Here is a 22,124-nt window from a genome sequence, read left to right as displayed (position 1 = left end):
AGAGTAGATTTTTGGCCAATTTTCAATCTTAAAACCAATATCTTCGTGAAATATATACGATTTAAACAGAATGTCCGTCGAATCTCGCGTTAGGTGTAGCGGTGCCTAAAGTTTCTTCGACTCGAGCACTTTTGATTACGCACAAAGCTCCCACAATCGATGTGAGATGCACTACCGTTGACATAAGGCAAATCTTATTTTATTAAAATTTACATCCAAAGAAAGAATGATCATTTTTGAACACAAATCTTAAATATTGTACAAATCTATTCATAAACAGCAAAGTTATAGTTGTTTGGAGCCAAAGATGCACAACGGTTTGAATTGACCGTTGGCATGGTAGTTAGGACGTAGAAGAAATCTAATCTTCAGTTGTTTCATATTTAGCGGTTACAGTCAAATCACTTTTATTACAAAAGATAATACAAAGCTTCGGATAGCTCCACATAGAAATACGGCTTACGGATCACAGTCAGTTTCTTGTTACTACTATCAGTCCATAGTTTCTCATTCCTGTTCTTCGGTGAAATAATTGCATCCTTGAAGCTTGCGATGAATGGTGATGTACTTAGCAGCATTTTGTGTTTTGGAAGCCACGATCTTCTCACTAAACAACAATCTGAAAATAGAGCACGGTTTAATCTACTAGAAACCATATGCAAACATTCCGCCCCATACTTGTCATGACAAAGCGCCGAAAATTCGCCATACTCCAGTGCTTTCAGAAAGCCTAATACAAATGTGTAGCAGTTGTGGGAGTCTTTCTCGTACATCTCTTCACTCCACGACTGATCAGTTGAAATCTGTTCCAACACCTCGTCCCATCGGTCGTACCACGATTCGGGTACTTGAGCAATTACAAGACATTGGTCCCAGCTTTCGTCTTTCAAGGCCACGGTCCTATTATTGAATGGTGTTTTCACTAAACCTTTAACGTCGAACTCATAGATCGTTCCATTGGATGATGTTAATCCAATGTGTAGATTATTTTGATTTTGAAATGAGCTGTAAGAAAAGAGAGATACGGTTATTGCAGACTTCGAATGCACCAAGACCGAGTTAAAGGGCATCATCGTACCTCAAAAAATCTCCCACAGACGGTCGAAGAACAATCGAACAGGGATGTTGATATGCCCGGACAAATGGACACGGCAACCTGCAAGAAGCAACACATTCAATGTTGTCATTAGTTGTAGATTTACATGTGTTTGTTTTAAATACCTACGTGAATGGTGTTTCGTCTAGACTTTCGCCCAAAGATTTGCAGCAAATGGGACATTGGACTAAGACGTCGTATGAAAAAATGGTTTTATTGCAGTGTCGCAAGCACATTAAGTCTCGGCTATCAAACATCTTCCTAGAAGTAACAGACGATATAATAGCAAGAATTGTACACAAACCACACAACTACCAGCTTACAGTAATGAATTAACACGCATGTTACCACGCAAACATTCCTCCGAGACACTCCCAAACCCAACTGTGTGAAGTTAATTCTCACCCTTTGCGCTTCCCCGTTTGATGAATGGCTTACCAGCCTGGGCGAATTGCTAACTATTACCCGCCCGCGCTCCGCACGGTTCCAACGGTTCAGCCACACTGACAATACCGACCGAACGTAGCAGAGCACATCCTTTTTTTTTTTGTTCTGTTTTGCATACCGGCAAAATGCGGTCACCATGCAACAAGGATATAATTGCATGCTTCAACACAATAAAGCTCGTCACAATCGGCTTTCGTAGTGCGCTTCGAAAACCATGTGCTCCACATCGCTCAAGTACTGTGAGGAACACAACCGAGTTCCGCAAGCACTCGGCGGCATGGGGGGCTGAAAACTTTCCCCTGTCGGGTTGTCTAAATAGCTCCTGTTGGATCAGCTGAAATTGGTTGTTATTTCCGGTTACCCTTGGCAACCGAACGGTGCTGGATACGTGTGGTATGTTTTGACCGTCCAGGATACAGTGTTAGTCACGCTGTAGAAACACAACATGCTTTGGCCGGAGGAAGGGAGCGGCGGGAGACGGTGCCATGCCGGACGCACAACGAAAAGTCGTACGGAAAAATGTAGTTTTCCTCCTTCCTCGGCGCACTTTATACACGCATCGTCAGCGTAGAGGAAGCAACGAAGAACGCCTTCGCTGTTTATGGTCCGTAAATAGTATTTCGTGGATCGTGCTACAACGTGGTTCTCGAATGTGGAACAGTTTCAGTCCTTTCTTCATGCTTGGCTTGAATTTGAGACAGTGCCATCCAGATATTTAGTTTCACGCTTTGATTAGCAACAACTAAAATGAAGTAAACAGTTAAGTTAAGGTGCTGTAGTGATCCGGGCAGTGCAAACGAAAAAGGATACAATAACCTCCCGGTGCAGATCCTGTGTTGGGCAAACGAGCAAAGTTTGGAAATAAGTTCGCATCTCAACCCGTAGTGCAGTAGACCACCAATGGATAAGTGCGGTGGAAGCAGTTTTGTCCAACAGACAACAAATAGGATGCAAAGTCAACCGACCAAATTAACAGAAAGGACACAGTGCTTTCGGTGGTGGTCGATTGTAGTGCTCTGCTTGATATCCGGCTCGTTGGTGCACCTGTCCGAAGCAGGCTTTGCCTGTCTCAGCAACCCATGCGTGTATGGTGTGTGCATCGACGATCTAAATAGGTAATCATCGTCCCAAACGCCCCAAACCCCTGGTCCTGTGTGAGTGTGTATGGCTGTATCCTGCAACATTGAATAACCACCAGCCAAGGACTGGTAGTAGATTGGAGTCAAAGTTCGAAGAAGGTTATAGGTTCGGAAACAGTGTTCCCACCCGTCGTTGCTCATTAAAAATCGATCAGACGTAGCTCGAATTAATGGAAAATTGAACCTACGGAAGTGGTGCTGTTGCTGCTCACCCCGCACTACCATTATTCATGCGTGTAGTAACACATGCCCCGTTAATAAATTGGATACTTGATGTAGGCATTAAGTACGAAGCATTACACACATCGTGTACCGCCATCCCTCCCGCACGCGCACACATCCTGTGAGCGCGTTAGTTTGTCTGAAACAGTTTGCTGTTGCAGTTCGCTGTATAATCGATATTGATAGTTCGTAAAAGCTAATGGTGTAATTTACATCTTAACGCTATGCTACCATACCTTGGCTAACCGCAGGACTCAAACCCCTGTCTAGCCCCCCTTCAACCTGAACGGAAAACAAAAAAAATATGCGCAAGATCGTAATCATATCTCCCTGTGGAATTGTGGAATAGGAGAAGACCATGGCTTCCCCTACTTTTACCATTCGTTTGTTTATCCACTTCCCTCGCTAGAGTGGCACAAGCGAATTTGGTCGCGTATCCTAGAGATATGTTTACCTACGATGTATCCCGCCTGCTTGATGGTATTTGCCAGCGAGCACTTGTGTACTACAAAGGCATTCCAGCAGCAGCTCCCTGTTTCATGCTTGATTTTGTCGTTTGTTTTTCGTTTGTCTCTGTAGCACATACTCTTGCTATTGCATCGATGGATACACCGGTGTGCATTGTCAGACGAACTGGGATGAATGTTGGTCGGACCCATGCCTCAATGGGGGCACCTGTATCGATGGTGTCGCTTCCTACAACTGCACCTGTCCTGATGGTTTCCTAGGTAAGCCCGTTACTCCATCGTTGCTCTGTTTTTGTAATGTATGTCTCTACTCCTACCCGTGCTAATACGCTTGTTTTGTTGATAGGATTAAACTGTGAAGAAAATTTCAACGAATGTCAGTCCAATCCCTGCCAGAACGGTGGCCTCTGCAACGATAAGGACAATGCCTTCTACTGTACTTGTGCGCTGGGTTACGAGGGAGAGTTCTGTGAGCTGGACATAGCGGTGTGTGAGACGGGCGATCGGTGCCACAACGGGGCCGCCTGCATCGAGGGCCCTGGGCTGGAGTTCTCCTGCCGTTGCACCGAGGGCTACGAAGGCCGGCTGTGTGATGCCGAGATCAATGAGTGTGCCTCATCGCCCTGCCTGAATGGTGCAATCTGCATCGACAAGTTTGCCTCGTACGTGTGCGCTTGTCCGATGGGCTTCGGTGGTACGAACTGTGAGGAAGAGATCATGGTTTGCGCCAGCTCACCGTGCGCTAACCAGGCGTTGTGTTTGATAGAGGAAGATGCTCCGACCTGCTACTGTGTGCCGGACTTTCACGGAGAGCGCTGCGAGCTGCAGTACGACGAATGTCAGCTAGGCGGCCCGGAGCCCCGCTGTGTCAATGGTGCCACGTGCATCGACGGCGTGGATGAGTATTTCTGCACCTGTGCGCCAAACTTTACCGGAGAAAATTGCGAGTGTCTCATCTACGAAGCGGACGGTCAAATTGAGATGGACTGCAATTACACGGCACCGTTCAGCAGTACCACCTTCCGGAGCGAGGAAACGACCGACACATCGTTCTTCGCGACTACCCTGGAGTCTTTTCCATTTTCTACGGACAACGTGTGGAGAACAACTGACGACGTGTCGTCGGAAAGCAGTACGAGTTTTCCACAATTTCCACAAACAATCGCAACTTCCCTATCTGGCGACTATACGGAACCTTCAACCGATGTGACGTACAACAGAACGCCACCAGTTTCGGATGGGAGCTTCCCAGCGATAACAACTGCTCAAGTACCTTCAGGCTATCCAGCTCCCTCAGGAAGTGATGAGTATGGCACCTCTCCCATCAGTGAAAGTGTTACCGATAGCTCTGTGATACCATCATCAGACCATGGCCAACCAGTATCAACCAAATCTACGGCAGAAACAGATGCTACGATTACTCCAACCATTACAATACCCGAGACCGCTGGAACAGCGGTTACTGTAGAGGAAAAGTCTTCTGTCGTGCCTGATAACCAAGATAGCACGGTAGACGTTTCGGCAAGCGTAGACTACACCACGTCAAAACCCTCCTCTAAACTTCCAACCGCCGATGACGATTCTACACCTTCCGAACAGGCAACGACGCCTTTTACGGACACTCTTTTTACCACATCGGATGTTCCCCGGGTTTCCACACTCACACCCGAGCTGAGCTCGTTCTTCACCGAATCTCCGACAAATCGATCGGTTCCACCATTCCAAGGTGAGGATCAAGTAACGGGCACACCTACGATCACGACCAGCGGGGGAGCTAGCACACATCAAACTACATCCGGTACCACATTGATTCCTTCTGGCGAAAGTGGAACCACTGCTACCTCGGGTACTATCGCTCCACCCGCAACGACACGCTCGCCGGACGTGATCCAGGAGTGTGACGATACCGTATGTGCTAATGGCGGTACTTGTGCAATGACTCCGAACGGTATTCGCTGTCATTGCGATTTCCGTTACGCAGGACCATTCTGCGACGTCCCCGTGAGCATACAAAACGCAGCATTCTCCAAAGAATCCTTCCTACGGCATATCATTTACCGGCGTAATGGTTCGATCGACCCTAGTAGTATGTCAAGTGTGATTCCATCGGTGGAAACACAGCTGGCACAGCTAGCGTCCATGGCGGTACGGTTTAAGGCCAAGCTAACGTCGCGCGAAGGATTGATCCTTTTGGCAACGGCCGAAGGCGACGAAGGCAACCACTATGTGGCACTGTTTCTGCACAAGGGTTTGCTACAGTTTCAGTTCTCCTGCGGGTTGCAAACGATGCTGCTGAGCGAAATCGAAGGCACAGTCAACAATGGCTATGAGCTGAACGTTAAAGTGCAGTAAGTATCCTTAGGCTCCTATCGATCCTGAGACGCACTGCAGTAATTGTTGTTTCAATTCTGGGTTTCATTTTAGATTAAACTTCAATGAACGCTACAGTCATTGCAACGCCTCGCTGCATGTGAACGAAACGTTGGCGATGAGCGGCGAACAGCCGACCTGGCTGGGGAATGTCTACAACAGCGCGAGAGAGCAGACGGGACAGGAAGGTGGTCCCGGTAGAATGGCAGCATTAGCTTCCATCAAGCAGAGCTGGCTTCATCTGGGCGGCCGTCCCATCAAAACGATGTACACCCTCAGTCACAACATTTCACGCTATCACGGATTTACCGGATGTGTTTACGAGCTTGAAATTAATGACGCTCCAGTGGCCGTCTTTGAGTAAGGATGTTCTGTTCTGATACAGTTTGCTCCAACATCATAATCTATCATCCGCCTTCTTCTTTTACAGTAACGCTGAAGATGCGTACAAGATTTACGAATGCACCTCGCTGGCCTGTCTCTCCAGCCCCTGCCGCAACGGAGCGGTATGTGTGGAGGCCGACGGGTACGGTTTAACGGGACGTTACGCACCCAGCACTACTACTACTAGTGCTAGCAGTTCCTGGAGCTGCAAGTGCACCTTCGGCTACATGGGGAAAACTTGCGAACGTTCCGTGTGTGATAACAACCCGTGCAGGTTCGGTGGCACGTGCGTTACGTTTCCCGAGAGTGGTTACCTTTGCCTGTGCCCGTACGGCAAGCATGGCCATTTTTGTGAGCATGATTTAGACATCCTGCAGCCATCGTTCTTCGGCAGCATCAAGGGCATTTCCTCGTACGTTGCGTACCCAATCGCATTCCCGCTGGAGGATCGGTTTGAGTTTAGCTTTAAAATCATTCCTACTACGACGGCACAGATTTCGCTACTTGCATTTATCGGTCAACCTTATGATCACCACGATCAGAGTGATCATTTCTCTGTTAGCTTCATACAAGGTAATACCGGGGATAGAGCGAAACTAGTCAGAACAGTACATAAGGGTGGTGTTTGTGTTACCGTTTTAGGTTTCATTCTCGTGACGTGGAATTTGGGCAGCGGTCCGAGAAGGATATTTACCCAGCAACCGATCCAGGTACAGCCGACCCGACCCACTACGATTCATACGGGCAGAAATGGACGCACCGCTTGGCTGTCGATCGACGGAAAGGTGAACATTTCCGGCAACTCGCCGGGAAGCAGTCGAAAGCTTAATGTATCACCCCAGCTGTACATCGGTGGCCACGAGGGTGTCAACTTTTCCAGCCTACCGCACGATTTGCCGCTCCACTCAGGCTTCCAGGGCTGCCTGTTCGACATACGGCTGGTGGCTGGTCCAGTGCACATACCGCTGCAACATATCGGAGGCATGCGTGGCCGAAGCGTGGGCCAGTGCGGTACGAAAGAGTGCCATCGGCACGCGTGCCAAAACAATGGCGCCTGTCTGCAGCATGGGTCGACGTTCACGTGCATCTGCCAGGAGGACTGGAATGGGATCCTGTGCTCGCAGAAGGTCAATCCGTGCGATGAAAGCGTAAGCAAGTGTGCGGCGGGTTCGATATGTTTCCCGCTCGTGTCGGGTTACGAGTGCGATTGTCCCTTCGGAAGGGTGGGCAAACGATGCGAGTCGAACCTGAAGCACCTGAGTGACGTTTCGTTCTCGGGTCGTCGGTCATATCTAGCGCTACGATGGCCCGCCAGCGATACCATCGACTGGACTGCCTCGTACCGCCAGAACGAGGTGCGGTACGAGAAGATTGTACAGCATTCGCACATCATTCCCCACAATCATTCCATTTTGCTCAAGTCGATCCGCGAGCTGGACAAGATCAATGATGTGCTGAAGGTGCTGCCCGAATCGAACGACACCGAGCTGTACACCGGCCATGCGGTGATGCCACGCTCCGAAAGCTACCGCCAGTTGCGCATCAGGCAGCTGGCCATCGAGCTGCAGGTGCGTCCGCTCTCGGAAAAGGGGCTCATTCTCTTCGTGCGGACGTTCGACTCCAACGCACAGGCGCAGGGCTTTATCAGCATCAGCTTGCAGGGAGGCGTGGTGGAGTACCGCGTCTCCGCGACCAGAACGCAAACGGCCGTGGTGCGGAGCAACCACGTGCTGGCTACCGGCGAGTGGCACTTTATTCGGGTGGCCAAATATGGCAAACGGCTTACGCTGTGGGTGGAGGGCAAGAGCACCTCCATTATCGGATCGGTCCGGGAGGAGTACGTGAGCCTCACGCAAGACCTTTACCTCGGCGGCTTGCCGGACCTTTCCGCGCTACCGTATGACGCAATTTCCGGCTATCCGGTATCGTTCCGGGGTTGCATCCGGAACGTAAACCTGAACGGGACACGCATCACGCTCAACGAAAGCTCGATAGTGGCTTCGCGCAACATCAACGATTGCGATGGTACGCCGTGCGGTGGAGATATATGTGCCGGCGGCGGTCTCTGCTATCTGGACGAACATTCGCAACCACGGTGCCGCTGTCCCGAGCACTCCAAGGGTGTCAACTGCGAGATACAGGAGTCCTGCGACATAGTGCAGTGCCGCAACAGTGGACAGTGCTTGAAAAATGGACGGTGCAGCTGTGGGGTAGGCTGGACGGGGCACTATTGCGAGATTGCGACGACCAAGTACTCGTCGCTTGGGTTTAACGATCGTAGCTATATCCTGATCCCATCGCAAAAGATCAAAATGAAGGACAAACGCAACGATGACAGTGTAAGCGTGCTGGGGAAATTGCCGTTGGAGTTGCAGCTTTCCTTCAACATTTCCACGCTAGAGGATGGTGTGCTGGTGTGGACAACGGACGAAACGGGCCGGTTCCTTGGTATCGGCATTCGGGACGGCTTGCTGGTCGTCGTTAGCAATATGCTGGAAGAGGTGCTACACGAACCCTCCGCCGGAGCGGATTCAGCCGCGTTCTGGAAAGCCTTTGTGGCCGACGGTGATTGGCATAATGTGCTGCTGGAAACAAAAGCACACCAGCTGCACATATTTGTGGACGGGGCGGAACTGCTCGCCGGCAAACTTGCACCAAATCTGCAAAATCCTCAGGCAATCGAGAAGCACATTTTCACCGACGGAATAACATACCTAGGTTCGTTACAATTGCTACAGAAGTTAAAAATTACTCTCTTTCCGATCTGTGTTGATCATTTCATGCTCTCGCCCAATTTTTTCTAGGAGGATTCCCGGACGAAGACGTGTACAACCGCACGGTAGGAAATTTTGCTTCCTCTTTCAAAGGGTGCATTCAGCATATTCTGCTTGGAAATCAGCTGGACGAGCTCGACTACACCGACTACGACGGAGCTAATATCGACGAGTGTGCAGTGTAGGCGACGCTTTCGCTGTGATGCATCTTTCTGTCGTGTAGTTTAATTCATTCCGACTAGCCCCGCTCGTAAGACACTTTTGTGTAGTTTAATATATTACCTCATCCCTTATTGGAGGTCTTCATCGTTTCGCTCACATGTACCATAAACATTACGATCTCTCTTACTCAAATACCAAATTCCTCCAATCGGCAAAGCGACCGACAGACACAAACGACACCACAATTCCGAAGCACAAGCCCGATGTTTCCCCTCAACACTGAGCTGAAGATGTGAGATTGTAGTGATAATAAAAGATAACTAAATCAAAATGCTTACCTTTCGTTCTTTGCTGTAGATTTTCAACGCTTTCGATGAATATCGTTGGGTGTTTAGAATGCTTGCACGGAAAATGCACAAGAGCATGTAATCACAGCGCGGTGGCGAATGTAAACAGCTGTCAAATGAGAAAAGATGTAAACAACTTGCCTACTGTCTTCTGGCTTGGCGAACTAACCTGTTCGTTCGGTTGCAACCTGTTCGGGCGGGACCCCTTCGGTACTGTTCGATGGTGGTTTCAAACAGAAATTTGCTTCATTCACAACATGCTTCTTTCGGCTTTACCGCATCGAATGGTTTATTTCGTCTTAGTCTTAGTTCCTGCTGGTTCCGTTCCGTGTTACAAATTGCTATTGTGGGCAAAAACCGAGGCTTTTAAATAATAAATAGTTGCCTACATACACAGATCCATCCCTGCTGTCATTGCTAAACGCAAAACGATAACATTCAAATTCTTCTGCACGTGTTACTACCTGATTACCAGGGGGACGCGTTGCATGGAAGACCTTCACGCCTGAGCGATGCGCAGCACAGTGCGCATTCATTTCTCCCCTGCGCTATACTAGCAACTACCGCTACACTACTTACTACTAGCGTATATGAGCATAATATAAACGGAAAAGCAACGCACTGTACAACAGTTCTATCGATCGCAACGTTTTGTAAGTAATAACGAAATTCGGATATGTATATATACGGTAGCATCATACATCGCGAACTTGGCGCAAACAGGGATAGGAAAGACGAAAACCATATAGCTTTACTAAGATCATACAGCGCAACCATAGAATAAGTAAGACATTCTCTAACTGCTAAGTGCATCTTGGCACATTCATCGAACGAGTAAACGAGTAAGCATAATGCCGCCATTTCTTATACGCCTAATTCGTAAAACTATAAACGCTGAGTTGCGCACGGGCAGTTGCGAGCACACACACACACAGTTGCCAACACTACAAGCGAAACAGTACTTGCTGCAGCAGCTGGTTTCTATATCCCTGATTAACGCTTCATTTCCCCATTGCCGTTCATACTCAATCATTCCTCGCAATTACACGCAACTAAACACACAGATTGCCTCCGGTGGTTTCCCCGTGTTGCGACCGTACGCACAGCACAACCGGTCAATAGCTAGCTGCAGATACATTGTTGAATATATCTTCGTCATTATGCCCAAAAAAATGGCACTTATTATCTAACGGGGTCAAACACTGATTTTCTAGTAGCTCAAACGCAATCTAGGAGAGAACCGCGTAATGCGCGTACGGCCAACAACACGGGAAACAAATTAAGCCTAAAACGTTTGCCATCTTTAAGCCATTGAAGGCATTGCAAAGAGCGCGAGAAGATGCGTACGCGAAAAGATGCGCAAGTACACTAATAATAATAATTATCAACTGTCGAGTAGAATCTCCTCCAAAAATCAACCAGAACCATAATGCGATAACATCACGGATAATAAACTAAACCCTACCTTTGCCAGCTTTGCAACGCGGCGGGAGTACATGTGTTTGATCGTATTAAACTTAATTACCATCGGCCAAATGGTGCCTTCGCTCTGGTACGGCTCTGATCAGATGCAGCTGAAGAAGCTACAAAAAAAACGCACGTTATTACGCGCGGCCAGCATTTGCCGACGCAACGCAAGACCTTCCTTTCCCTTTCTCGTTCTCTCTCCCTCTCTCTCTCTCTACATTGCTTATCATACTAATTGTTCCTAGCGTATTTAGGACCGATGTTGAATTAATCATGCTTTTTGTGTTATGTTGCTTTTTTAGGTTTTTGTTTATGATTTGTTCTCTATCGATTAGCTAATTATTGTCTCTCACTTAATTATTGTTGGCTTTGAAGGATGACAAAGAAAAAAAGACAGATACGATTAGCTTTTAAAACATCATTTCAATGAAGCAGTGTTCTTCACCATGAGCATGTCCGACCGACCGACATATGTTACCCACGGGGATAAGCCTCGGAATAGCGTGCCACAGCTCATTAGCGTGCGATGAAGGGCGAAACAGACAACAATAATAGCAACAACAAAAAGTCCTCAACTACTTACACGACAATAATTACAGCTTTTTCTACTAACTCCTTTTGCTCTTCATTGTTGAGTGACCTTCTTCTTTTTTTGTGTGGAATCGCCTTCTTAAGATTGTTGTGACTTTGGTCTTTTCACATAGGGCTGATAGAGGTGTTCGATTCGAGCCATTCGTGACAGCCGTTCGATTTCTATTGTTTTACCTCAATTCGAGAAAACCACTGCCAATTCGCTGATATGTTGTACTGCTATACTACAGCAGCATCGGGAGAGACGGGAGTAATAAGATGAAAAGTTATGATTGATAAAAGTTACGGCATCCTCGGGATGCTTTTGTCGCTTCATCGTACTAAAACGTAATCGAAATCCCACCAGGGGGCGTCCATTCGGTAAGGAGAGGTGTACGGATGCTGGTTGCCTACAATATGGAGCAATAGCGATCTGTAATAAAATTGCATTTTTTACATTCATAAATTAATTTAAATCATTCCTGGTACATTAAGGCCGTGTATCGGCCTGTTTTTCGGTTACGAAACTCTTGCAAGCCATACCGAGTTCAGCCTTTGCGAGCTGGTGCACATGCAAACGAGCGTGCATTCGTCGTACCTCGTACTTACTTGGTATCTTCGTCAACGTAAATACTTGGTACTTCGTCTACGCCACAGCACATGTACACGCAGGCACCTGGTACACAAACACAATCTGGTTCTACGACCTAACGAAGAAGGCTTAACAAATAAATAGCAACTAACAAAGATCCTTCTTGGGGGTTGGGGGGGGGAGGGGGAGGCAGTATTGACCGTAGCCGGCGCTACGGGTACGAAGTGTTTCTCTAACCTAGGTTGTCGTGTAAGTCGAGCCATTGCACATTTGCATTCCGAACGGCTAGTAGACGTCTCTTTTGGTTCACTTTCGCGTTATAAACGGTAGCTGGGGAGCGCCGAAGCAGGCCACCACGTACAAGATGCCGAAGAACAGGTTCAGCTTAGCCGTCTGGCGCGGCACCATCTGCATCGTGCTCTCGTTGCGGAACTGTCTCTCGAGCGCAAACGCCTGCTTGAACGTAACCATCGGCAACAGGAAAAGCGCGGAGTACTTCATGCCGAGCACCACGAAGATTACGTACGGCGTGAACAGCAGCACACCGTACAGTATGTACGAGCCGGTTCGGCCGATCAGGATGGCCAACGTCACGATGCCGACCCGCTTGTCCGACTCGGCGTCGCGCGTGTTGTTGCTGTGCAGAATTGCTTCCGTGTTGAGCGCGAGCGGAATGGCGTAGAAAATGGTGGCCCATTCGTATCGCCCCGTTTGTGCCATGTACGAGAACAGCACCGAGATTGGGCCAAAGATGACCAGCACGAGCACGTCCCCGAGGGCAATGTACTTAAGGCCGAAGCCCCCGGTGTACAGGAAGCTGGAGGACAGACCGCCGAAAAATACCAGCGCGAGATGCTCCAGCCTGGCGGGCGACAGGTACACCAGGCATACGAACCCGAGACATCCGGCACCATACAGCAACACACCCAATGTAACAACCTGGCGCGTAAAAAGATAGCGGGAAAGCGATGTGTTATCCAGGCTGCTTTTACTGCAGGTTCAAACGGTGCTGCTACATACCTCATCCTGGCTAAGGATGTGATCAACCAACGTTCGATCGTCCGCCTTGCGATCATCGATGCCTTTCACAAAGTCGTAATACGTGTTGACCACATTTCCAGCACAGTGTACCGTCACCACCGTCAGCACGGTGCACAGGAAGGTGAAGAAGCTTAGGTGTTCGTATCCGCTCTCGCAGGCCAGTGCGGTTCCCAGCAACGTGGGGATCAGGCTGGCGGACAGGGACCACGGTCGTAGAGCGGAGAGGTACGTTTTAAACTTCATCAACGGTGCTACAACGAAACAGATGCAAACCGTATGGGTTAAACGCTATGAATTGGAACGGATTTCCCACTTGCGTACCTTTGATGTGCGGAGCGGCCGTTCGATCATTGGCTGCCATGGTCGGTCGGGTATCGCTTTGTTTATCTCTGCGGGCAATTATTCACCTAACGGCACTTGAAACACGTATCCTTACCCACGATCCCTTGCCCGCGTTTGGCGTTCCCCCTGAAGTGCGTCCCGTACGCCGTACACAATCTAATTATAACCGGCAAAGTGTGTGATTTAATGTACTGTTTTCTTTGCTCGCTGTTACGAAGAGTTGCATCTGCACATCGTCATTCTACACACCAGCGGAGGTACACTCCTACACGCAGCAGCACACGGCCTGCCTGCCTCCCTGTCGGTGCCTCCGATCCGTCCGATGCGGCGATCCACGTCCTCGCGAACTGTTATTGGAAATGCGCACAACGGACACAAGCGTTGTGCATCTTGCAAGCGCCTCTCACTGTTATGTTTCACCTTTTTTCACGACCGGAATTTGGTTGCATGAACGATCTGTTTTCCAATTCACACGATATAACAAGCTGCTGGTCGTGTTTTATCGCCGTGCCACCACCACTGTGTGTGTTGGGACTGGGCGCAAGGGACTTCAGTGGTCTTTGGGGCCCAGCAAAACACGGACTGGGCAGGGCAGCGTGGGGCTGGATTCGGGCTCGCCGTGTCAGCTGCTATCGGGTTTCGAGATTGCTATGGATTTCGGCAAGCCGGGCCAGCACAGATTTTGGATTTTTGGAACTTTTTTCTGGTAAAGTTGCTGCTGCTCCAAAACCTGACACTTCCTCCTCTTGTCACGTCATCCACTTCGGCACGGTGGGCGACGCTCCGGCCATCGTGTGACGGGTATTCTGGATAAATTTCGTGTGATAAATTATTCTTTTTGTGATGCTGGTGCATTGATTGGTCTGTTTTAATGTGTTTCTAGGATTGTGATGAATTTGGTGACATCATCCCACCATGAATAAAGGGAATAGAAAATATTAAATGATTCGAACAATGTTATAAACCTCAAATCGCTCTCATCGTTGTCGTTTGTTTTATATTTGGTCAGTTATTATTTTAAATGTTTTCATCATATTTCAAAGGATGCATGAAATAAGCACACAACATTATTTTTTGTTTGTTTGAAATTCCAAATTTATTGCGTTGAGCTACCACTATCCGCCGATAATTGTGAACCGTTACCCAAAGAGTAACGCACGTAACGCCAGCACTGTAGATAAGGCTGCGCTCTTGCAATAAGGATGGTGTACTGTAGCACACCGGAAAATGTGTCCTTTTAACGGTAAAGTAAAAGAAAAAGCGAGATTAATAGCTTGTCGATCTAATTTTTGGTATAGCACATCCAGCAGTGAAATTGTACATAGCAATTTTCGGTAACATGTGACCTTCACATCTTGTCTCAATATTGAAAGATGACAAACCACACCGCTTGCTAAACACCTATGCTAGACCGCAGCCTAAGCCGGTGCATACCCAATTTTCGTGTATTGCTGGTCGGCAAGCGCAGCAGGTACCTGCTTCCTTTGGTGCTTTGCTTGTAAACGAAGATTGAACTCAAAAGAGCGAAGAAAAAACGCGTGCAGCGTGTGTGCAGTGCAGCGAGGTGAAAAAGACGATAAAATCCCGTCAAAATGTCGGGGACAATATTGGAGAATCTTAGTGGCAAAAAGCTAAGCATTTTGGTGGCATCTCTGCTGTTCTTGCAGTTCCTCTGTTTCCTGCTGGGTGGTCTCATCGGTGAGTAAACAGCATTCGTCGGGGAAACGGCGTCGCCTGCTTCGAAAATTCCCCCACCCACATGTGCGTTTTTTGTGGGTTCGCGAACCTAGCGAACGGAAATGTGTACAAAGGGCCGTAAAAATGGTCCATTCGATAGAATATAGTAATTTACGCCTTATAGAGAAATGATTTGAAACAGCAGCTTCTTTATAGCGGCACATTCTTCTCTGGAAGATTCTGATAGGAAAAGGGAAGTGCTAAAGCGGCCAAAATCATAAACTACTGCAAAGCCATGCAGGGCGTCTGGTTTTGAAGAATCAACACCACCGCCATACAGCCATTTTACCCCACCGGCATCTGGCTGGTTAAATCACGGCCGTTCGATTCGGTTTTCTTTGTTTATTTAACGCGCGTCTGCGCTCCATGTCTGTATGCGTGCTTCGGCGAGCCGTGTACGTGAATGGTGGGAGTGCATGTGGGTGTTTTTTTATTTGATTTCCTAATATATTTGCCCCATTTCCAGCACCGGTACCGGCAAGTGTGCAGACGATTCTGGCCACAATCTGTAAAGATGTGCCCGGCTCGCACAACGACACCTCGGTATGGTTGTACTCGCGGGGCGACGATCGCTGCCAAAGCTTGGACCATTTCGACATTGAAAGTGACGACATGAAGATGGCCAACCAGATCGTGTTCGTGTTCCAGATGCCGCTGCCACGGGAGGGCCGCCAGCTCGACTACTCCCGCTGGCAGCAGAATTTGATCGGCGTGCTGCAGACGGACATTGCGTTCGACGCGAACGTGCTGCACAAACCGCACACCAAGATGACGATCGACGCGCGGCTGGCGTACCGGAACAAGGGCGACGCCGATCAGGACTGGAAGTATCTGGCATCCTCGCTGGAGGAACGCGACCTCGACTGTTCGGCCAACAACGTGACGGACGACTACCTGTACAACTGCAACACCATACCGCTGTTCGAGCTCGGTTCGCTGCACCACGATTACTATCTGCTCAATGTGCGCCTGCCGGTCGATAGCGAGCGGCGGATGAATCTGGACATTGGCCACATCAAAGATTTGCACCTTTCGGTGATCTACCAGAACGGCGGCTTCACGAAGGTTTGGGTATCGCTCAAGACGGTGTTCCTGCCCTTCATTGTGCTGATCATGGCGTGGTTCTGGCAGCGGGTCCATCTGCTGCAGCGCAAACCGGCACTGCTGGAAGAGATGCTGCTAGCGCTGGGCTGTGCGCTGACGTTTCTGAACATGCCGTTTGAATATTTTACGCTGTTCTTCGACATGCCGTTCATGCTACTGCTGAGCGATATACGCCAGGGCGTGTTCTACGCAACGCTCCTATCCTTTTGGCTCATTTTTGCTGGCGAACATATGCTGGTGAGTAGATTTATTGAACCTTAATTCGATTCAATCCCTCTAAAATCATCCCATTCTCATCGCAGATTCAAGAGACGGGCGAAAAATCAAGCCTTAAAACGTACTGGAAGCATCTGAGTGCAGTGGCCGTTGGATGTGTATCCCTGTTCTTGTTCGATATGTGCGAAAGGGGCGTGCAGCTGCGCAATCCCTTCTATTCGATCTGGGTATCGAAAGTGGGAGCAAACGTTGCGGTAAGTTTAGCCCACATTTAACCACACTCGCGGTGGTGGTTGGCATATCATGTACAAATGTCTCCTTTACTTTCAGCTTGGATTCATCATCCTGGCCGGCATATCAGCGGGATTGTACTTTTTCTTCCTGTGCTACATGATCTGGAAAGTGTTTTGCAACATCAACATTAAGCGCACCTCGCTCCCGTCGATGTCGTCCGCCAGACGACTACACTACGAAGGCATAATCTATCGCTTCCAGTTTCTAATGCTGGCCACGCTGCTGTGTGCGGCAATGACCGTGATTGGCTTCATCATTGGGCAGGTATCGGAAGGGCGCTGGAAGTGGGACGATAACATCGATCTGGAGTTTACTTCCGCCTTCTTTACCGGCGTGTACGGCATGTGGAACATTTACATCTTTGCGCTGATCGTGCTGTACGCTCCCAGCCATAAGAAATGGCCCACCAACGAAACAACCGGTAAATATACTCCACCTCTGCTAATCTTGTAGCATCATTTCCCCTTCACACTAATGTGTACCGTGTCTGTTCTTTATTCAGAAAACATTATGAGCGAGGAAATAGAGTTCAGCAATCTGCCGTCCGATTCGAACCCGAGCGAAATTTCGTCCCTGACACAGTTCGCTCGAAAGGCGGCCCAGGATTAAGACTGCTATCCCGTTGGAAGACTGGGCTGGGCTTGCGCCCGTCGAAAGTAAGTGTAAACTGCTCCCTCAAACAAGGGGCTCTTCGCATTTATATGCTACACACTACTTTTGAATGATCAATTTTAAGATTTTATACTACCGATTACGATTACGAATGCTCCAGCTTGTCAACCGTGCAGTATAACTAACAGTATCCTAAATAGTGTAGCGGTTCCGTTCAAATGTCACAGTATTAGTAGCATCACAGTTTTGTGTCAAAATAGGTACTAAGTAAGGGAAGACGACTGCTGCCACCAACATACATTGTCGGGCATTTTCCATCACATATAACCACTAGACCGTATACATAGTTCGATTTACCTTTTTTCTCTCTCTCTCTTATTGAATGTCTCGATGTGTGTAGTACAAACTCTTGGTACTGAATAAACCTTGGACAATTTTTGTGTACGCCGTCCGTTTCGAATGTAATCGCTTTGCTGTGTCGGAAAGAAAACAACACACTCCTCTCCCCAATGCTGGCAACATTGTTCTATTATTATAAGAAAATATATTTCATTTCTTAAATATGTCTAACATAATTGGACATTGTACGATGCTGTTGCGTCGGTTGCGGTTCTTCTTCTCTCTAGGTGTGTAGCGAACATCAGCTACGGTAGCGTGTTTGTGTGTATGTGTTGTTTTACTCCGTGGCCCATGGCCCCACTCCCATGAGATATCTATTTAAAAAGTGAATGCTGTTAATGCACCTTATCAACTAAAAAAATAAAAAAAAATAGCAGATTCAACATTGAAAAACTGTCCGCGATCTTAAGGAGAAATTTCAACTACTCTTCGATACCGTAATGGTAGCGTAACATGACCGGATTCCTACAAAAAAAAAGACAATCGATTCGGTGTGTACGATGTCCAAGACCCTTCGCGTTTCCAACGTCTTCAACCCGAAGCTGTCCCAAAATGTGTATTGGCACGTCTCTACTTCTATTAACTAAGCTACTCTTTCTTCTGTACGCTCTTTCCCTGTTCGGTTTTTCCCCATCACCCGACGCCCTCAATGATATGATAAAAAGAAGGAAGGAGCTCCCAACAAATTTATTCGAGAAGAACTTAAATTTCTAATAATAAAAAACAATACGATAACCTAGTGCAGCTACGTAACAGGTAAAAGAATGGGGAGAAATGTTTTCTCCATATATTGCAAAATTATTCAAGTGAGTGTGAGATATTACGTAGATAAATATGTTCCCGCGCAAGTGGTTTCCACCTGGCGATTCGGGTACATTGGGGGCGTATATTGTTATAATACAATTTTGTTCCCTCCGTTGGAGGATATCTACTGTAAGTAGCTAAATAATAGGTTATACGATATATGCGCTACGGTTCTCTTTTTTGTTGTCGGAACTGTAGCATTCCTTGCTCGAAGTCTCATAAGCACCATACTGTTACAATGGAGGGAAAGATAAAGAGAGATAGAGAAAGGGAGAGAGAGACAGAGATGTGTTTATAGAGATTCGCCCAATTTGCAGCTTTTACTAATAAATAATATTCTGTAAAGCACAGAACGCGTTGCCCGCCCAGGGTTCGAGGGAGAAAGGGGGGGGGGGGGTTTATAATACTTTTGCTTTGCAATCCCCCACCGCTGTCCGCTATGGGATGGGATGAGGCGGTGGCATAGGAGTTGTGTAGAAAAAAAAACACACCATCCAATATCATTTGGATTTTGATGCAAAATGCGCCAACCGCCGCAGTTCGCCAATCTCATAGAGAGAGAGAGAATCAGTTTTCAATCACGTCTTACTGTTCATGGTAACGTTAGTAATGTCTTTCACAATCATCTCGGCCACCTGCCACGCTAGCTCTTCCTGTGCCTTGTCCTCCGGTAGGTTGACGAGTTTGCGGACCGCTTTCTTGATCCGGTTACGATTCCACCGGTCGTCGCTGGACGGTGGCTCGACGATGTCAAAATCCCGCTCGTACCGGCCCAGTGCGTCGATCCGTCCGAACGTTAGGCCCGACACGGGCGATGTGCGTCGCCACAGCAGATCCGGATTGTACAGTTGGCGGGAGTCGATCTGCATGATATCACCGCTCCCGGTACTGCCGGCCATGCCGGCGGTACCGGCCGGACCATTGCTGGCGGCGGCCGCCAGTGCCACCGCTACCAAGTGCTTGCGGTTGCGCTGGTAGTTTGTGTCCGACATGGCCAGCAGCGTGTTTTGGGAGGAAATAAACCCGACCGCATTACCGCGACGGCCCACTCCTGCGCTACTATCACTCGTGACGTCCGAGAGCGTTTTGCGATGGCCACGCTTACCGGCAACGCTGCCACCACCGTTTCGTTGCTCCGTCCCACGGCCACCGGGCAGTATTCCACCGATGATGTCATTGTTCGTGTTTGTCTTCACCTTCCCGAGCAGCTCGCTGAGGAATCGACAGTAAAGCGGCGACTTGATGAATCCGGCAAAGTAGCGCTGCTCCAGAAAGTGCTCAATTATTCGCACCGGAAGCTCAAAGCATTCGGCCACACTGGCCAGATCCGACGAGCAGATGTGCTCCTCGAGCAGGAAGCGTATCTTGTCGCTCAGGCCTAGCGAACTGGTGGCCTGCAAGGAAAAGTATTTCTCATACAGCACGACCGCATCCTTCTGCGCCTGGAGCTGGCTCTCGAAGGAGCGCTTAAAGTTGACCGCTCCGACGTAAAACTCCAGATAGTGCCGCTTGCCCTGCTGCTCCAGATGCTCCATAAAGTAGAACAGGGCCATTTCGCTGCCCAGAATGTCGCGCAGCGTCAGGTTCTCGCTCGTCAGCACCTCCAGCGTGTACTTGCAGTAGAAGGAGCTCTCCAGAAACGGGTTCAGGTAGCTTTGCTCCAACATGTCCAGCAGGAAGTGTTGGGCTTCGTTGAAGATGACCTCGCTGCAGGTGCCGGTACTGCAAAGGGCCAGCGAGATGGTGGACAGTATGGTGGCCGGCATTTCGATAAAGTGGGGCGAAGCGGACACCAAATACTTTCGGTATATTCGTACGGCGTCCGAGTTTATCAGCGAGTTGAAGGGTCGCTGTGCTGCCGCCGCCGCCGACGGTGTCAGCGCGTGGTTGCTCTTGGCAGGTACAACCGTCGACTCCACTCCCGTTGTGCCCTTGCCCGCTTCGCAGATTTGTGTCTTCTCGTCGTCGGTTAGCGACTGTCGCATGATCGTTATATCACAGACTTCCAAATGTTTGCCTTCAGAGTCCTTGCCATCCTTGGTTTGATGATGACCCTCTTCCGGTACGGAGGCACCATCTTCATCGGTGACGGTACCGTCATCTTTAATGTCGACCTCCTCCAGCACCTCGAGCGGGGTCGGCGGAGGTACGGGTGTACAGCTTTGAGACGTCCGCGAATCGAGTTCCCGTATATCGTCCGCCGACTGGGAGTCTTCGAAGGCATTTTCAGAGAACGAGTTCGTCGATAGCGAATCACAGTCTACGCTGAAATACGACAGACTGTCGTACCCGTCGGAGGACACGCTCCGGTGCAGTCTACCATGACCATGGCCGGAGCCACCGGACGGTCTGCTGGACACTCCACGCACGCCGCCTTCGCCGGATGCTGCCGCTTTGAAGCTTTCCACTTCGAGCCAAAACTTAATCAGCGAAAGAGCATTCTTCGATTCCAGAAACTGCACAAAGTAGCAGATGCAGCTTTGTTCCGCCAGAATATCAACCATACGGCGCGAAAGCTTCGAAACGCGCACCGTGTCAGTGTCTGCAACGAATTGTTGTTCCAAGGGGTGAGATCAACTTATTAATTATTCACTCACGCACACCGCGAACCTGCTTACCCTTTCGCTCGAAGCAGTATCGCTCTGCCAGCCTTAACGCTTCCTCATCGCTTTCAGGTGGTTTTGCACCGTTGATGACATCATCCGACGTTCTGAACGATGATGATGATGCCGTCGCCGCCGTCGCCGATCCATCATTGTTTAGTGTTGCTAGCGAAGAAGAGTCACTACCGGTTGTGATGGATTTTCTTCGACCTGGAGGAAAAGTGATTGGCAATCATGAAAAGCGCGAAAAGCCATTACACCCCGAGCTCTGCCATATACGCCCCAGGTCATTGGCAGCCACCTTCGGGCATCCTCCCCTCCCTGATACACCGGGGGAAATTTAATCGAGATGGAACATACACAAATAGCAACAATCCGCCCTAACCGCCCCCTTTCCCTTCCCAACGCCTTGCTGCGCCCTTTTCAATCGGACGGAGAGAAAGTTTGATCGTTCGACGAAAGCATTGCGCTTCTGCAGGCAACAACAAAAAAAAGTCCACCCGCCTCTCTCCCTGTTTCGCCCACAAACTAGGTAGCAAGCGTTCCAGCGTACTGGAGCGCTTTCAATAGTAGAGGAAAAAATAGTACACAAATGGGAGGAATGTCGCATTTTTGCTTCAACAAACAACGACAAAAACAACACAAACCTGTCTTCTTTAGAAACTGCAACATTCTGGTCGATTTCAGCAACCTGTGCCAGAAGAATCGTTTATCGCACTCCAAACACACACACTCACGTACACATACACGCACACACTATTTAAATCACTTCTGTGGGCTCATTTGCCTGGCCTTTTTTTCTCTGTTCGCGTTTATCCAATCATGTTTATCTCCGCAGCTCGGCCGTGTTTTCGATATCCGCCATGGTTTGTGCTACACTGTTGCGCTGCGGAATGGATGTGAAACGCAAGCAAACACGAAAATAAAGAAATGTC

At 48.8% G+C, this 22,124-nt stretch overlaps 5 protein-coding genes across 7 annotated transcripts; 2 read left to right on the top strand and 3 right to left on the bottom strand.

Moving 5' to 3' along the window:
• Positions 1-390: 390 nt before the first annotated feature.
• Positions 391-9,356, bottom strand: LOC120901903 (MKRN2 opposite strand protein). Its single transcript, XM_040310257.1, has 5 exons — positions 9,182-9,356; positions 1,226-1,357; positions 1,079-1,156; positions 679-1,005; positions 391-619 (listed from the first exon to the last, which is right to left on the bottom strand). The coding sequence occupies exons 1-5, from the start codon at positions 9,184-9,186 to the stop codon at positions 508-510; spliced, it is 654 nt and encodes a 217-aa protein (XP_040166191.1). The 5' UTR covers positions 9,187-9,356; the 3' UTR covers positions 391-507.
• LOC120901892 (protein eyes shut) lies at positions 2,004-9,183 on the top strand. Of its 2 annotated transcripts, none has more exons than XM_040310244.1 (7): positions 2,004-2,658; positions 3,484-3,632; positions 3,718-5,719; positions 5,796-6,101; positions 6,172-6,698; positions 6,768-8,843; positions 8,930-9,183. In XM_040310244.1, the coding sequence occupies exons 1-7, from the start codon at positions 2,444-2,446 to the stop codon at positions 9,082-9,084; spliced, it is 5,430 nt and encodes a 1,809-aa protein (XP_040166178.1). In that variant the 5' UTR covers positions 2,004-2,443; the 3' UTR covers positions 9,085-9,183. The 2 variants fall into 2 exon arrangements, with proteins under 2 accessions (XP_040166178.1, XP_040166179.1); XM_040310245.1 differs by lacking the exon at positions 2,004-2,658 and adding an exon at positions 2,884-2,968.
• Positions 9,357-10,118: 762 nt separating the features above from the next.
• Positions 10,119-14,202, bottom strand: LOC120901901 (ubiA prenyltransferase domain-containing protein 1 homolog). Of its 2 annotated transcripts, none has more exons than XR_005739338.1 (4): positions 13,400-14,202; positions 13,058-13,329; positions 12,055-12,976; positions 10,119-11,878 (listed from the first exon to the last, which is right to left on the bottom strand). XR_005739338.1 is itself a non-coding variant. In XM_040310256.1 (4 exons), exons 2-4 carry the CDS (start codon positions 13,437-13,439, stop codon positions 12,344-12,346), a joined length of 945 nt encoding a protein of 314 aa, XP_040166190.1. In that variant the 5' UTR covers positions 13,440-13,576; positions 13,670-14,202; the 3' UTR covers positions 10,119-12,343. The 2 variants fall into 2 exon arrangements, 1 of the variants encoding a protein (XP_040166190.1); XM_040310256.1 differs by having other exon boundaries at positions 10,119-12,976; positions 13,400-13,576; positions 13,670-14,202.
• Positions 14,203-14,854: 652 nt separating this feature from the next.
• On the top strand, positions 14,855-17,827 carry LOC120901899 (protein wntless). Its single transcript, XM_040310254.1, has 5 exons — positions 14,855-15,118; positions 15,624-16,498; positions 16,564-16,731; positions 16,808-17,192; positions 17,274-17,827. Exons 1-5 carry the CDS (start codon positions 15,013-15,015, stop codon positions 17,378-17,380), a joined length of 1,641 nt encoding a protein of 546 aa, XP_040166188.1. The 5' UTR covers positions 14,855-15,012; the 3' UTR covers positions 17,381-17,827.
• A 59-nt stretch (positions 17,828-17,886) lies between these two features.
• Positions 17,887-22,082, bottom strand: LOC120901897 (A-kinase anchor protein 10, mitochondrial). Its single transcript, XM_040310253.1, has 3 exons — positions 21,837-22,082; positions 21,205-21,399; positions 17,887-21,128 (listed from the first exon to the last, which is right to left on the bottom strand). The coding sequence occupies exons 1-3, from the start codon at positions 21,859-21,861 to the stop codon at positions 19,165-19,167; spliced, it is 2,184 nt and encodes a 727-aa protein (XP_040166187.1). The 5' UTR covers positions 21,862-22,082; the 3' UTR covers positions 17,887-19,164.
• Positions 22,083-22,124: the final 42 nt, after the last annotated feature.

This window comes from Anopheles arabiensis, chromosome 3, assembly GCF_016920715.1.
Source record: "Anopheles arabiensis isolate DONGOLA chromosome 3, AaraD3, whole genome shotgun sequence".
In the NCBI taxonomy this organism is placed as follows: Eukaryota; Metazoa; Arthropoda; class Insecta; order Diptera; family Culicidae; genus Anopheles; species Anopheles arabiensis.
The sequence above is the reverse complement of the archived record's forward strand: the minus strand, read 5'-3'. Positions and strand labels throughout refer to the sequence as shown.

What these genes read in the sequence shown, in the direction of transcription:
- LOC120901892 (XM_040310244.1), top strand. Translation starts at nt 2,444, where the DNA reads ATGGATAAGTGCGGTGGAAGCAGTTTTGTCCAACAGACAACAAATAGG. An exon ending in TGCATCGACGATCTAAATAG is followed by an intron (nt 2,659 to 3,483) that starts GTAATCATCGTC and finishes TTGTCTCTGTAG; the next exon opens with CACATACTCTTGCTATTGCA. An exon ending in CTCTGTTAGCTTCATACAAG is followed by an intron (nt 6,699 to 6,767) that starts GTAATACCGGGG and finishes TTACCGTTTTAG; the next exon opens with GTTTCATTCTCGTGACGTGG.
- LOC120901903 (XM_040310257.1), bottom strand. An exon ending in TCTGTGGGAGATTTTTTGAG is followed by an intron (nt 1,006 to 1,078) that starts GTACGATGATGC and finishes CTTTTCTTACAG; the next exon opens with CTCATTTCAAAATCAAAATA. An exon ending in TCGGCGCTTTGTCATGACAA is followed by an intron (nt 620 to 678) that starts GTATGGGGCGGA and finishes CTCTATTTTCAG; the next exon opens with ATTGTTGTTTAGTGAGAAGA.
- LOC120901901 (XM_040310256.1), bottom strand. Translation starts at nt 13,439, where the DNA reads ATGGCAGCCAATGATCGAACGGCCGCTCCGCACATCAAAG. An exon ending in GGCCGCTCCGCACATCAAAG is followed by an intron (nt 13,330 to 13,399) that starts GTACGCAAGTGG and finishes GTTTCGTTGTAG; the next exon opens with CACCGTTGATGAAGTTTAAA. An exon ending in ACATCCTTAGCCAGGATGAG is followed by an intron (nt 12,977 to 13,057) that starts GTATGTAGCAGC and finishes TTTACGCGCCAG; the next exon opens with GTTGTTACATTGGGTGTGTT.
- LOC120901899 (XM_040310254.1), top strand. Translation starts at nt 15,013, where the DNA reads ATGTCGGGGACAATATTGGAGAATCTTAGTGGCAAAAAGCTAAGCATT. An exon ending in CCTGCTGGGTGGTCTCATCG is followed by an intron (nt 15,119 to 15,623) that starts GTGAGTAAACAG and finishes CCCCATTTCCAG; the next exon opens with CACCGGTACCGGCAAGTGTG. An exon ending in AAGTGGGAGCAAACGTTGCG is followed by an intron (nt 16,732 to 16,807) that starts GTAAGTTTAGCC and finishes CTTTACTTTCAG; the next exon opens with CTTGGATTCATCATCCTGGC.
- LOC120901897 (XM_040310253.1), bottom strand. Translation starts at nt 21,861, where the DNA reads ATGTTGCAGTTTCTAAAGAAGACAG. An exon ending in GCAGTTTCTAAAGAAGACAG is followed by an intron (nt 21,400 to 21,836) that starts GTTTGTGTTGTT and finishes CTTTTCCTCCAG; the next exon opens with GTCGAAGAAAATCCATCACA. An exon ending in ATACTGCTTCGAGCGAAAGG is followed by an intron (nt 21,129 to 21,204) that starts GTAAGCAGGTTC and finishes AATTCGTTGCAG; the next exon opens with ACACTGACACGGTGCGCGTT.